General features: G+C 26.9%; 2 protein-coding genes and 1 long non-coding RNA gene across 7 annotated transcripts; 1 reads left to right on the top strand and 2 right to left on the bottom strand.

Annotated features, from left to right (window-relative positions):
• Window positions 1-5: 5 nt before the first annotated feature.
• LOC105143558 (glycerol kinase 5) lies at window positions 6-13,580 on the bottom strand. Of its 5 annotated transcripts, none has more exons than XM_087416789.1 (13): window positions 11,459-12,118; window positions 9,230-9,323; window positions 7,641-7,740; window positions 7,301-7,460; window positions 7,011-7,125; window positions 6,538-6,731; window positions 6,280-6,406; window positions 6,090-6,194; window positions 5,327-5,421; window positions 4,794-4,957; window positions 4,367-4,500; window positions 3,922-4,057; window positions 6-74 (listed from the first exon to the last, which is right to left on the bottom strand). In XM_087416789.1, the coding sequence occupies exons 1-13, from the start codon at window positions 11,552-11,554 to the stop codon at window positions 14-16; spliced, it is 1,581 nt and encodes a 526-aa protein (XP_087272915.1). In that variant the 5' UTR covers window positions 11,555-12,118; the 3' UTR covers window positions 6-13. The 5 variants fall into 5 exon arrangements, with proteins under 5 accessions (XP_087272915.1, XP_011050252.1, XP_087272914.1 ...); XM_011051950.2 differs by lacking the exon at window positions 6-74 and adding an exon at window positions 13,459-13,580 and having other exon boundaries at window positions 2,885-4,057; window positions 11,459-11,685; XM_087416788.1 differs by lacking the exon at window positions 6-74 and adding an exon at window positions 9,566-9,782 and having other exon boundaries at window positions 2,885-4,057; window positions 11,459-12,100.
• LOC147910601 (uncharacterized) lies at window positions 339-2,758 on the bottom strand. Its single transcript, XM_087416793.1, has 4 exons — window positions 2,044-2,758; window positions 1,339-1,604; window positions 942-1,118; window positions 339-591 (listed from the first exon to the last, which is right to left on the bottom strand). The coding sequence occupies exons 1-4, from the start codon at window positions 2,326-2,328 to the stop codon at window positions 339-341; spliced, it is 981 nt and encodes a 326-aa protein (XP_087272919.1). The 5' UTR covers window positions 2,329-2,758.
• Window positions 13,581-13,777: 197 nt separating the features above from the next.
• Window positions 13,778-14,327, top strand: LOC147910600 (uncharacterized). The gene is made up of 2 exons (XR_015548459.1): window positions 13,778-13,862; window positions 13,978-14,327. It is a non-coding gene; the product is annotated as an uncharacterized LOC147910600 (long non-coding RNA).
• Window positions 14,328-14,417: the final 90 nt, after the last annotated feature.

Genomic DNA, 14,417 nt, shown 5'->3' with positions numbered 1-14,417 from the left:
CTTACCTCTTCTCTCATATCATCATCGATAATAGATGCTTCAAAGGATTGTATAATTTCACCGGTTTTATATGCCTGAAATAAATATTAATGCACGATGCGAATTTAATGTAAAGTCACGAATAAATCGGACAGTATGGTGTGCGCGTTATACATATTTTCATGGAAAATAAATTATTATGCTCGTATATACATATAAGTATTTAAGAGATACACTGAGTATATAGAATTAATATATATATAAAAAATAATTTATGTAATATTCTTAAACATGATATGTTTAACTTAATTCTAAATAATGCACATTGTATATTTTATTTTTATCATAAAAATAGTTTTTTATACCTCGGATGATACACTTGTGCAAAGTGCATTCACTAATATAATTTTAATTGAATATATAGACGCCCATATTGCTAAGGCAATAATCTTTTCGTTATTGACCATGTGTAATTGGCCAGAATATGTAAGATATAAACAATAAATACTCGATGTCACTATTGTAAAATGAACCGCTAGTTCGAGTAAAAGTTGCAGACAATAAATATTATTTATTTGTCGTCCTGTTTTTGTAATTTCTAGATGTAAGTGTCTTTGACAAAGAAATATCAATTAATTAATGATTATTTATTTAATAAACTTTGAATTTTTAAATATTAATTTATTTAAATAATTTACATAAGCCACACGTATTGTGTATGTGTTTTATGTAAGAAATTGAGACAAAGAAAAAAAGTACATAAAATAGGCTTAATTTTTAGTAGAAATATTTATACATTTGTCATTAATTTAATAGATATCATAAAGAAATACATAAGAAATAAATAATTGTTAAAGTATCACATATTAATCATTTTTATCAGATTTTTTAAGATGTTTTTTTAATTATCATAAAGCAAACTAATCAAAATTAATAGAAATGAGAATTATCATTGATCTTACCTTAGCGTTCGAATGAGATGCATTATTTTGTCTTTATGGATTTTATAATTTACCATTATAAATGTAATAGATGTATTTCCATGCTTATTACGAATCTTGAAGGCGTGTGATTCATTTGCACAGAGCATTACATCATTGATTAGAATATTTGTCTTTTGAAATCTGGTTTTAATACATCTGCCGCATTGCAATTTTAATCAGTATTCAAATACAAAAATATAAAAAGTGTTATTATATTTACTTTCCATTGCAACAATTTAAAAAAATATTATTATGATTAATAAATATCTTGGAAATCAAGATAAAGAAATCTCTAAAGAAATCTTATCAATTTTTGTATTTTAAGATAAATTTTTTACAAGATGTGTGAGTATTTTTCAAGAAATATATTACTTGCCTGATAAGCGAAGCGAAGGTAAGCTCTACTACAGAATTTATCGTAACCGGAAAACAGATGCATATGCAGCTATAAAGAGCAATCCAGCACCCAATATCATGATAAAGCCATATTATGTACAAGATGTTTACTGTTATTGTGCATACCGACCAGATAGCCACAAAATTTAGAATGTTGCAAGAGGTTTTCTCATATTCTATTTTTATGCCCAGTGTGTTTAAAGTATGGTCCGCTATACCATTGCTCTTAATTATGTTCATCATATTCTTTAAATGTCGAAATTCATTAATAGATTAGTAATAGATTAGTAATAGATTAATAAATTTGTTGAATAATAATTATTCGAAAACATAAAACGTCATGATGAAAAAAATATACGCGCTCAATGTATTAGGTGTAGTAAAAAGAAATCTATTATTTTTCCAATAGATGGCTTTAATAATCTGTATCACGCGTAGGCGAGATACTAATGCGTAGACAAGATTACTAAAGCCATCTATTGGAAAAATAATGGATTTCTTTTTACTACGCCTAATATTATTTAACGTTGTCTTATATTTACAAAAATGATGTAACAAAAAAATTCTTTATTAATATATTTTGAAATTAGCTAACTGAAGTTTCTGTAACTTCATTAGTAATCTTTTCATAATTTTCATATACCATATCTACTAATTTTACATTAAATTTATGTTTGTTACGTACCTCTGACTTCCACCAAAACAGAATTATAGCTAAAACGGCAACTAAGACATGAACCCCCAAGACAAAATGAAATATTATAAACTCAAAAGCAAACGCTTGCTGGAAGATATGAATTCCTTTGTAAAATATAATGAAATATCCAGTCATTATCGAGATGACGTAAAAAATACTCAGAAAATATCGTGGATGATTTATGGGTATTTCGAATATTCCCATGCAAAATATACAATTGAGCCATATAATAGGCATAACTGCCTGCTTCAAATTTTTCATACCCGACATCATTTTAAATTATCATTCACTATCAATTTAAATTAATTAATTTATATAAATAGTAATAAATATATAATTATGTTAAATAACGCTATGATTAACACTTTATGAATAAGTTTAAATTGTTTTTTCAATTTTACATGTAGTTGAACACAATTTTTTCGTTGAAACAATAAGTTATACAAACAATAAATTTCAGATAACTGAAACAAACACTGAAAGTTGCCGCTTAACTGTGAATACGACCAAGTTGTCGTAAAATATGGAAAGAACTGTGTTACCTATTCTACGTCTGTAAAGACTAAATTTAACTTGGATGAGATGCGTGTTATTCTTAATGAATTCTACATTGTAGCCAGTTAGCAACTAATAGCTGATAAGCGATCTCGCGTCCTAATATGTATCAGCTTGCGTAGGTCATGCAATTTCACTTATTACACGTTTCACGCCAATAGTGTATATTGTACACTTTCAATTACTCGTTTGATTATCCACAGTTTGCTTGACTTTCCCTCGCTACCGAAAAGCAAATTTAACCAGCGGTAATAAATAATTGTAATCTGCAGCATCATATTTAGCACTTTATTATAAAATTACATGATAAAATAATGCACCTTAATTTTAATTAAATGAAATATAAATATCTTATAATAATCTTAATATTATTTTTTGAGTTACACTCATGAAAATTCTATTGATGTACGTGCGTACTCTACAAAGATAAATTGAATAATATAACAAAAAGTAACACAAATTGACTATGTATAAATAGATTAAGTGTAATCTTAATTTTATTACCTACAAAATATAATAGAATTGTTGTTTATACAAAAAGTATTGTACATACAATTGTATAATATATTTCTATTTAATCTGTTTAAATTATTAAATTTTATATAGGAAAATGATCCAAGAAATTAATTTTTTTAATGATCTCTGCGTAAATGTAATTTTAGATTATATATTATGACTTACGAGAACTATAATGACTTTGCATTATGTGATAAATATGATATGTTTTCACTTTATTGATATGATCTGGAATTGGATTATTAAAACTTTCATTTTAATTGAGAATTATATTGAAATTGCAACTGTACGATATAATATGAATGACAAAAGTAATATCATTAATAAAATTTTCGCGTTTTTAGAAAAATTACTCTCTATACTGTTATTTTATGTAATTGTTTTAATTCTTATTACTAAATACTGACTGATCAGCTAATCAACTTTGCAATATTAAATAATATAAATGTATACATATATATATATTATACATTTATATATGTTGTCCCTGCATATTATAAACAATTCTTAATATATCCCAATATCATTAAAAATTATTTTTATTTAATATTTATTACACTGTTGTATGCGTTGTGATTTATTTTTGTGTATTAACTTTATAATATTTTATACTAAAATGATAATTAAATTTAATACTATATCGTTATATTTGACATTATATAGTGTCAATTAGGCACTATAGTGTCAAATTGACACTATATAATGTCAAATATAACTATTGTTTTAGTATAAAATAACGATATAATCACTTATCTTAGGTTAAATTTGATTATAGATTTAACAATGTATCAGTACCAATTTTTAAATCGCTCCACTGCGCGTTTCCATTGATGCAACGCATATTGATAAGGTAATCGCGATTCTTCGTTTGGTTTGAATATTTTGTCCGTTTGACGGAGTTCTAACAATTCTTCTCTATTCTTCCAAATTCCTGAAATTATTGTATTAAACAATATATTAAAAGTTATCATTGTAAGTACAGTTATGTGTATTCAGTCGCATAACTTTTAATATTCGATTATTATATCTTAAAAAGTCTAGAAAAGTACGCATCCAATAGTTTATCTGATTAAAAGGAATTAAAAGTTAATAAATGAATGATCTAAATTATACTAAGGGTAGTGCAACACAAAGAATTTAAGACATCTTACATAAAAAAAATATTAATTCCTAATAAATTGTTCAATTGTAAAATATAAAATATAGATGAATTATTATAATAATAGAGATTTTTTCGTACCACATTGTAAACCAGCCAGAAAAGCTACTCCTAAAATGGACATTTCGACAGATACCGGACGCTCCACTTCTAACCCTGTCGAGTCAGCTAACGATTGCATAACAAAATCATTCTTTGTAACTCCACCATCGACTCTAAAGAATAATATTTTATATTGGTCCAATATATCATATTATATATAAATATTATTATCAATGTCAATTTATCAATATTATTATCAATGTTATTATCAATTATTATCAATGTTATGTTTATATATGAATACTTAAATATTAAAATAAAGTATTGCATTAGAAATAGAAGTTAGAAATCAATAGTACAGATAAACAAAGTAGTTTTTCTTTTATAATATTGTAATAGTTTTTGTATCATTAATTACGCAGATTATAAATATAGATTTTTAAACACATCATTGTATAATTTTTACTTTATTTTTTGATATGTAAAAGAAGTTTCCTTGCATAAACATTCATAAAGTAGCTGTATTCTGAAAATGAAACTCTCCAATAGAGATCGAATCATGTGTTCTTTTTTTGTAGTGGGCTTCAAACCGAAGAAACCAGTTGCGGCTGTATAATCATTTATGGGTGCCTGAAATAATAAGCGAGTTATATATTTTCGCACAGATCTATTATTATCTTAATTGTATATCTATATGCTTTAATGTTTTCTTTTTCTTCTGAACGTATTATAAAATAAATAAAAAATATTTTTCAAATATTAGTTTAAGTAAAAATTGCAATAATATTTTATACATATTTGTTATTAAAATTAAAAGATATAATATATATTTTTAAATATATATTGTCTTTTATTTTTATAGTTAAGAAAAATTTAAAGAAAATAATTTTCTTGATTAAACTACAAAAACATATATTTTTGTTTAAGGAGAAATGATTTTATATTTTTATATATAAATTTTTGATGTTAAAAAACATAATTTAATATAATAAAACATACTTGTAATCCGCTGAATGCCGGAACGAAATATACTCCATCGGTATCATTGACCGAATTTGCCGCATCGGATGTTTCCGAAACATTGTTTACAATTCCTGCAGCAAACGTAGATAGAAATCAATGTACATTTGTAACGATAAAATATAAAATTCTTCCAAAGAAATAAGATATTACTTTTTACTTTAAAAACTTGCATGTATATTATTTATACAGTGTAAGTAAAATGCTTATGTGAACCCTCGCAATTATTAGAACATAAAATATTTCTCAATATATATTCAGAAAGTAATAAGACATAATTCGCAAATAATTGGAATGTACTTAATAAATGAAGTCAAGTGCAGATATCTCTATGCTGGATGAAGAGTCGAAGCGTCTGCAGTTAACTTGATCTAGTGAAAACATTTTATATTTGCGAATTATATTCCATCGTTTTCAATTAACAATTTTTAAATAAAAAGTAAAATAGATTGTATATTTCTCAAAATTTTACTTAATTTTTTACTTAAAAAGATAAAATATCATTGTGTGTGTCATAATTAAAATACATTGTCTTAAAAATATATACAAATAAAAATCTCTATTATTTGAACTCACAAAAAGAATAAAGAAAGTAAAAATTTTTAATTTAATTTATAATATTATATGATACAAAAAAATATAAATATATCTTATAAATGATAATCAAAAAATTAATAAATTAAACAATATTGTATATGTATATAAATTTGATAACGTTTATTAAGTTTTATTAATAAATTACCTATTGATTTAGCCCACTCAATTAGTACACCGGTGTCGCTTGAAGATCCTTCTACAACATATACTAATTCTTTTCCAATTCGCCATCCGACAACTGGATAAAGTCCTATAAATTTTTCAATTTTAATTCTATTATTTTTTAAAATTAGCATATACATTTTTAGCAATGTAATATAAATATGCAAAATTACCAGCAATGGATGCGTGTGGTTCCCGTCCTGTGTTAACGTTCATGAAAGTGCCTGTCCCCATAGTAATTTTGAGATCGCCAGGCTTAAAACATCCTGAACCAAATAAAGATGCTGCTTGATCAGCCATCTAATTTTAACAACATATTATTAGGAAACTTATTAATTCTAAAATTAATTAATGAGGATTCATACTACATAGTGTATACTTTACTATAATCATTGTGTTATGAAGTTAAATAATTATATTAAATTACTTACTGAGCAATAAATTGGAATTTCAGCTCCGAATATGTCTTTAGGAGTAACTCCAAAATAACATGCTGTATCAACCACTTCTGGAAAAATTTTGTGTGGCAGTTTCAAAATATTTAACGCCCAATTAGCCCATTTCATTGTAAACGGGTCAAAAATACCAGTAGCTGAGGCACTTGAAACATCCATTATATGCTTTCCTATAACAAATAAACTGAATATTAATTGACCATAATGTAGCGAATAAACATTATTACTTTATTATTATTATTATTATTATTATTATTATTATTATTATTATTATTATTATTATTATTATTATTATCGTTACATTTGACATTTATATACGTTTATATACAGGTAGCTATTACATATAACATTTATTAAGTTTTATATAAGAGAAATATTATTTAATCCTGTTATGAGAATTGTAAGATATAATAATAAATCTAAAAGCAAAATATAAAATATTGTTTTACCTGTTAATTTATATAAGAGCCAACAATCCACACCTCCAAACGCCACCTCTTCATTCTGCACAGCTTCTCGGAGATCCGATATATTCTGAAGAGCCCATACTAATTTTAAAGTCACCTGAGAATTAAAGGGAAATACATTAAGATTTTAGACGACTATTAATTATTGAAAAAATCTTGAGAAAGTCTATAAGTTCCATTGCAAAATTATGTTAATAATAACTCAAATTTGATGAAATATGATGATCTAACAATCAAATTTATAATAGAATTGACTGTTAAAATATTTCAACCTGCATATTCATAAATTTTAGCACGCTGCCAGCTAAAAATCGTTTTCTTCTTGTAAATGTATACAAGATACTCGCGGCCATTCTTAAACCTCTCATTATTATTGATTGGTTCCATTCCTTGACTAAAGTAGCCGCTCGTTGATCCTTCCATATTATAAACCTATTAAAAATAACAACCGTAATTATAATATTTCGATACATCCTTGTTTAACTCAATAACATAATAATTATAGTTAATTGTTAAATATACAATACGTACGAAACCTCGTAAATCAATTTTGAAATTAATAAGTTTAAATCAAATTGTCTTTATCGAATCATTATTGTTGCATTCTTATACCTGTGGTAATATTTTCCAGTTTTCAAATTCCAAGTAATAAAACTGGCGCGTTGCGATGAAATTCCAATGCAAGCAATATTCTTCGAATTGATTCCGCTATCTGCAATCATAAATAAAGCGAATTAATCTAATCATCAAATGAATAAAAATAAGTTGCGAAATAAAACCAAAACAAGCCAAATATATAAAAGATATAAGTCATAGGCAGTGGAATCCAAAACTAAGATATATTTCTATTTATTCCTCATATCTATTTTTAATTTTTTTTTGTGAACAAAAATGATAAATCATGATGATAATTAAATATTTAGAATATCAGATACCCAAAAAAGATACTCGCATGAGTTTTTATTTAAATACAAAGATAAACATCCCAGTGAGAAATGACAATGGAATCGACATCAAATCGATGTCGATTCGACGTCGAAATCATCAAATTCGACGTCGATTCGACAACGATTCTATTGTCATTTCTCATTGGAATTCTATCGTCAAATCAAATCGATATATAAAGAAAAGTTTTATTTGTTCAAATAAAATGTGATTTCGATAAAATCTGAAAATACAGATTTAATTAAAATCAAAATCATATATAAATAACAAGCACTTATTATTTCTTACTTTCGATGCATCCGATTGGCGTTCATCTTGGTTTACGGATATCTCTAGAACAGTTCGAAATACAGAAATGAGGTTCGACACACTTTCGATGAGTAGCTAAAGGTTCAACTCAAGCCTTAATATATCACGCAGATTATATTCGATGCTGTTATGTGAAAATTTATTAATCAATAATCTTATTCACAAATTAAGTGTGAAAGTTAAAAAACTAAACCAGATAGCAAAAGCGTGACAGCAAAATAGCTGCATCAATGTTATCTTGCAATAGTATTGTTGGCAATATGACAGCATTATATGATGCTACATATTATTATGGGGCAACATGATGGCAATAGTACAAATTTTGATGATGACGATTTTAAAGTTATCGGCAAATTGCTGGAAAGTTGCTACTCAACGTTATCATCATGAAGACATCAACAAATGAGGACTCAGTTGCTGTAATTTTAGTAGCAACACATACTAGGTAATGCGTACTTAGCAATGCATACTTAGCAAGCAACATACCAGCAACAAGACACGTTGCTATCTGAAAAATGCATTAGTCGTCTTTTGTAAGTTTTATATAAGATTTATATAAGATTTACGTAAAATTTATATAAGATTTATATGTGTAATTTATTTATGTGTAATTAATGGAGATACGATCAATTGTGGCTCAAATTGAAACTTTATGTATCTATTGAAAATGCGTGAAAAACCAAACTTTTCTGTGTTCATCCATTCCAGATGATAGATTGTGGAATTCAAAAAGATCCACATCGACGTGTTTTTCAAAAACAATTGATATATTTTACATTTTTATATATACTTTTTTTATTATAGCATTTCTATTAGAGAGAGAAACTACTGAAGTACACATAAAGTCTCATGGACTTTCTTTATTATTATTAAGAAATGGTTAAGAAAGAGTTTATTAAATTTTGATGCTTTTCAAAAGAGAAGATGCTATTATAATAATAACTTACGATCTAACGTATCCTTGATTACTTTTATTATGCTCTGCCATAGATGATTAGGATCCATCTCTACAAAACCAGGCTCTGGATATATCAGATTTACCTAAATTGGAAAAAGATTTTTATTTTATTTTTATTTTATCTATATATCCGATTTAGCCATCAACTTAATTTAACTTTGAAATTGTAGCTTAACATTTATTTTATTTTTTTTTCGGAAGAAGATATTAACAAAAATTTTTAATCGCATATGTTTTAATTTTTAATTCTTTAATTATGAATATTTTGTTTGATAATTAAATCGATATTAAACATTTATTTAAGTAAGTATAGTCTCTTTGTGACCTTATTAATTCACAGAAGACACTAAGGAACACCTTTACACTGTAGTAACTTTGTGACCTTGAGAGCATTCTATCTTTGCATTCACTTTTTCCTCCACTTTTATTTTTTTCTCTATCTGTTATGGCGATCATAGTATCACGTATGCTTGCGCAAATCACTTGTGGAAATTTACTTGACGTGTGTCAAAAAACTGCACTGTTATTTTGGCACAAATGACCTGACACATAAAAATTCGTTCGATATGTTTGCGCAAATGACTTGCACAGTAAATCGAAGCGTGCATATGTATAAAATCCAATGCGTGTTTAAAATCCAATCAGAATATCTGTCCGTATTGCTTTCACTTTTTACATTTAGTAAAAGTCTTCCCCTTCTCTTTCTTCAACGCCTGAATATATATTTTTTTCATTTTAAATATAAATATTTTGAGGCATTTCTCGAGCAATGCAAACAGACTTTGATTAAAGCTTAATTAATGCATTTAATCATAATAACAAATTTGATCTTTTGCATTAATTGAATTAGTGCATACCAAAAACTCTGTACATGAAATTAGTTAAGTTAAATGAAAAAGCATATATTAAATGTCCAGTAATGATCAATATATCAATCAAGTCAATTATTCTCTTCTCATTCGACTACAATTAGTCAATTCTCTCAGTAAATTAAAGGTTATGACCAGTGTAAATGATCCTTTACATTCAATTGGTCTATGAGCAAGGCTGATTATGAGTTCCGAAGCTTAAAATGTGTACTGCAAATTCTCTTTCAACTGCTGACGAGTATATATGCTTGTACAAGCATACTTGTGCAAATTTATTTGAATTATCTTTTCTCCGACGGCATACGCATTTTTCAGATCTATTTATATTTGAAATCGTTTCGTGATAATTCGGAAATAAGTATAGCAAGACTGTATAATCGCTTAAAAATTACAGAAATAATTTCTTTTTTTTTTGTTTCTGACAGAAAATGAATTCTGTTATTATTTACATTTTGCACAAAGTCCTTCACAACTCCTTTACGAAATTTTTTATAAACATTACGAAGGGCATTCTCATTGATTTATAATTAAGAGAAAAATTAATGCACATATAATTTCTTATTATTTATTTATTATGCAATATGAGATTAATATAAAAACGAACTACATTTGTTCATTTTTTAATTCGTGAAAATTAAAAATGACTGATTTAGTATTAATTCTAATTTATCAATTTTATTATCATTGAAATATAGTCTCTACTAATGTTCGTTTATGTAAAATACAGTATTTTACAACATGTAATGTGTTATAGAATAATTGTGAGCAAACAATGGTAAATGATATTGAATTTTTTTAGTGATATTTTCTAAAATTTTTTTCTATGTCTTTTAATCTCATGGAATTAACAAATTTTGTACATTACATATAATCTTTAATTTTAGTTTACTTATAAACTTTAACATTTAAATTCTATTTGGAGATAATCCAATTAAAAAATGTACACGATGTTAACTACCGTTATGCAAATTCATAAAAAGTGCAGATGATATTAATAAGCAATGCAGTCGCCATCCGTATGGAATTAAGTTCATAAAATATGTTATTATGTATGTATGAATACACACACATAGTTTTATAAAAAAAATTTAATTTGGAATTATAATTATACATTTTGTTTCAGTTTTCGTTTCATTTTAATTTTAAATTAATGTAACACATTTATTGTTAGGTCGAAATGTTTAAATATTTTTATACTATAAACATTTCTTATTAGTAAAAACATTCAGCTTGGCTTATTAGCCTTTGATTGTTATTTGTGAGTTTTATTTGAAGTCTATGTTCAAATAAAAATTCGAATTCATATTTATAATTTACCAAGTTTTTATAGGGAATTAATAGCAACAAACCTTTTCCGTCGAAGAAGCTACTGTGACTGCTTTCTCATTTAGAATGTGAAATTGTATTGTAGTGGTACCAACATCAAGCGCCGCGACGTATCTCATAATAATAGTTCACTCTTTTCCAGCAAATTCGAAAATTCCTTGGATTTACTCACGTATTCACGCATTCACACTCGATTCGATTGTTGACTGAATTCCGGCGACTTACATCGACAGGTATCGATTAATATTTGCTGTGTAATATTACTTATTTTATATTTTCGAGTATTACAAACCTCGAGTATTACAAACAAGAAAAAAAGCGTTATGAAAAAATCCTCGCAATAAAAAAAAATAATGACTCAACCAGTTTTCAATTCAAAGCGCGTTAAAGCATGTTGCTTATCGTGACTCGACTGTGTTTCCACATATGACCTCGTAGGAAGTTTTATCGGGACTATACAACGCGTCATATAATGATGCGATGAACTCCCGGCTCGCAGAAAAGAGTGGGACAGATAGATTATCGGAGCGAGTGTTGCTACATCGAGTCTACTTCTTGTCGATTATAGGCCGCAGCACAGACTTTTGTATAATGCTGTATAAGGCATAAAGCAAAAGAGATTCAACTAATCAGAATATGAAATGAAGGACTCTAATTGATTGTTTTTTTTTTATGCCTTATGGCCGTAGCAAAGACTCTTGCATAACACATAATGCATAATGCATAAGGGAATCAACTAATCAGAATCTTTCCTTTCCTCTCATTTCACGGAAAAGAAGAATTTCGATTGGTTGATGCCTTATGCACTATGTATTATGCGTTATACAAGCCCGTGCTGCGACCATTAGCCTTACGCGTTATGCAGCCTTATGCAAAAATTTGTGCTGCTTCTTATGGCTGAAAAACACGTTGCTAAAAAATTATTCACTAAATTCATTCACTCACCAATATTTTTCGCCACACAAATCTAATCGATAATCTATCAGTGAACATATATTATAGCTACTGCCATAATGCTCACTATAATCGCGATCAATGTAATTGATCTAATTGTAAATATTTTATAATTTAATAACATTTAAAAATACTTCTACTATAAAAATTTTATTTTATGAAATTATTATAGTAAAATTTAATAATGTTGCATCACCCGTTTAGAATTTAAAGTATAATCATTATCTAGTTTCACACGTAGCACGTTTTATCAGAAAAAATATCGTGAGAAATGCCCATAGGAATAAGAATCACATTTTCTAAAGGGATTATGTCTTTACGACCTTGAAAGTAACTATGAACTCGCTAAATATTTTACATCTGATAATCTTCGTTTCTAATTTTATGTACTTTCATCGAAATAAAATCTTATATTTAAAATTAATTTCCAATTCAAAACTAATTCTCATTTTTTTTAAAGAGAAATCATTATTCAAAAATTAATACTAATAAAATTAATACTAACTTGTTTCAAATTAGATGAAAAATCTCAAAAAAAATATGGGAATTTGTAACATTTCATAATAGTTATTGCCTATAAATATACGCAGCAGCCAATTAATTCATTACTTGACATACATGACGACAATTATAAAGATTAAGATCTGTATTTAGAACACGCTTTTACAGTACGTTAGCATGTACTTAACATATAACGTACTTAACATATACTAGAATTTTAGATATAAAAACATGTATAGATAAAAGCACGTTCTGAATACGGACATACATCTTTAATTGTCGTGTAACTGTCTAGTCCGAATTACCTAGCGCCATCTCGTGTTTATACCGAGAAAATAGACCTTTTTACGTCAGGCTGCTAAGGCTAATTCTATAATGTGCTTTTGTTTTCTGTTTCTTGCTATTTGTCTCTTGTCTTATTGACCAAAAAGACAAGTGATAAACAGCAAAAAACAAGAAACAAAGAGCACATTATAAAATTAGCCCAAGACAAACAGCAAGACAACAAGACAACAGAAAACAAAAAGCACATTGTAGAATTAGCCTAAAAAATGAGTAATTTACTTACAATCTGTATAAGCTCGAGAGACTGTGCTTTACTGAGACTCATTCCAAAAGTGAGGTTATTAATCCTCCTGTGTTGTTATGATAACTTTTCATCAAAGAAAGCGAGTAATAACGTTATTAATCTGATGAGTATAAAATACTCAGATCACTTTCGATTCAATTTCACTTGTGTATAAATGGAAAGCAATTACTGTGAAGTCTATCGGTGAAACCTTGTGAAGCATCGTGAAAACGATTAGTCTTATTCTTTTACGAATAAAATGCATCGAATGAATGCTATGCATTACATTTTTTAATCACACCGGGTATATTTGTCCGACAGTCTGTTAAGTGAGACGAGAAAAATAAAATAAAATTTATTAGCGAAAAATTATAATTTGAACATTTACAACGATGTCAAAAAATGTACAAACATACATATTTATTTTATATATATATAATATATATATATATATATATATATATATATATATATACATTATATATATAGGAAATAAATATCACTAAACAAAATTTTTAGTTCCGTAATTCCGATGCACAGTCCCAGGCGGCGCTAGGAGGCCTGTCCCCACTTCTACCAAGAGAGGAGTTTGTACTCTCTGGACCTGACCTAAAGCTAGATCGGATACCAAATCATCGACAAGATACTATTAAAGACCTTCGGCGCTTATGGAAATTCGCGTGCCTGTTAAAATTTAAGTGATTAAAAGTAAGAAATTAGTAATATGGTACTAATTTTTAATGATTTATTAGTTTCGTAGCATATACATATATTTAAAACTTAATAATACTCGATTTTTATTTAAAACTGATTTTAATGTTATCATCCAAGTTTGATTATCAATAAAGATAATAACTACAGAAAAGAAATTATAATTTTTTAGCAATATATAAGATATTATAGCATTAAAAGTATGCATATTTATTTATACAGCATTTATATAATAAAAAATCGAATTT

The sequence above is a fragment of the Acromyrmex echinatior genome, chromosome 2 (genome assembly GCF_024713525.1).
Source record: "Acromyrmex echinatior isolate Ae372 chromosome 2, ASM2471352v2, whole genome shotgun sequence".
Lineage (NCBI taxonomy): Eukaryota > Metazoa > Arthropoda > Insecta > Hymenoptera > Formicidae > Acromyrmex > Acromyrmex echinatior.
Note: the sequence above shows the minus strand (reverse complement) of the source record. Positions and strands in the feature narration are given on the sequence as shown.

Coding starts and splice junctions, on each gene's coding strand:
- LOC147910601 (XM_087416793.1), bottom strand. CDS start 2,328: ATGATGTCGGGTATGAAAAATTTGAAGCAGGCAGTTATGCCTATTATA. Junction 1,605..2,043: donor TGTTTTGGTGGAAGTCAGAG/GTACGTAACAAA, acceptor CGACATTTAAAG/AATATGATGAACATAATTAA. Junction 1,119..1,338: donor ACCTTCGCTTCGCTTATCAG/GCAAGTAATATA, acceptor GCAATGCGGCAG/ATGTATTAAAACCAGATTTC.
- LOC105143558 (XM_087416789.1), bottom strand. CDS start 11,554: ATGAGATACGTCGCGGCGCTTGATGTTGGTACCACTACAATACAATTT. Junction 7,126..7,300: donor TAAAATTTATGAATATGCAG/GTTGAAATATTT, acceptor TTTAATTCTCAG/GTGACTTTAAAATTAGTATG. Junction 4,501..4,793: donor TTTACATATCAAAAAATAAA/GTAAAAATTATA, acceptor ATTATTCTTTAG/AGTCGATGGTGGAGTTACAA.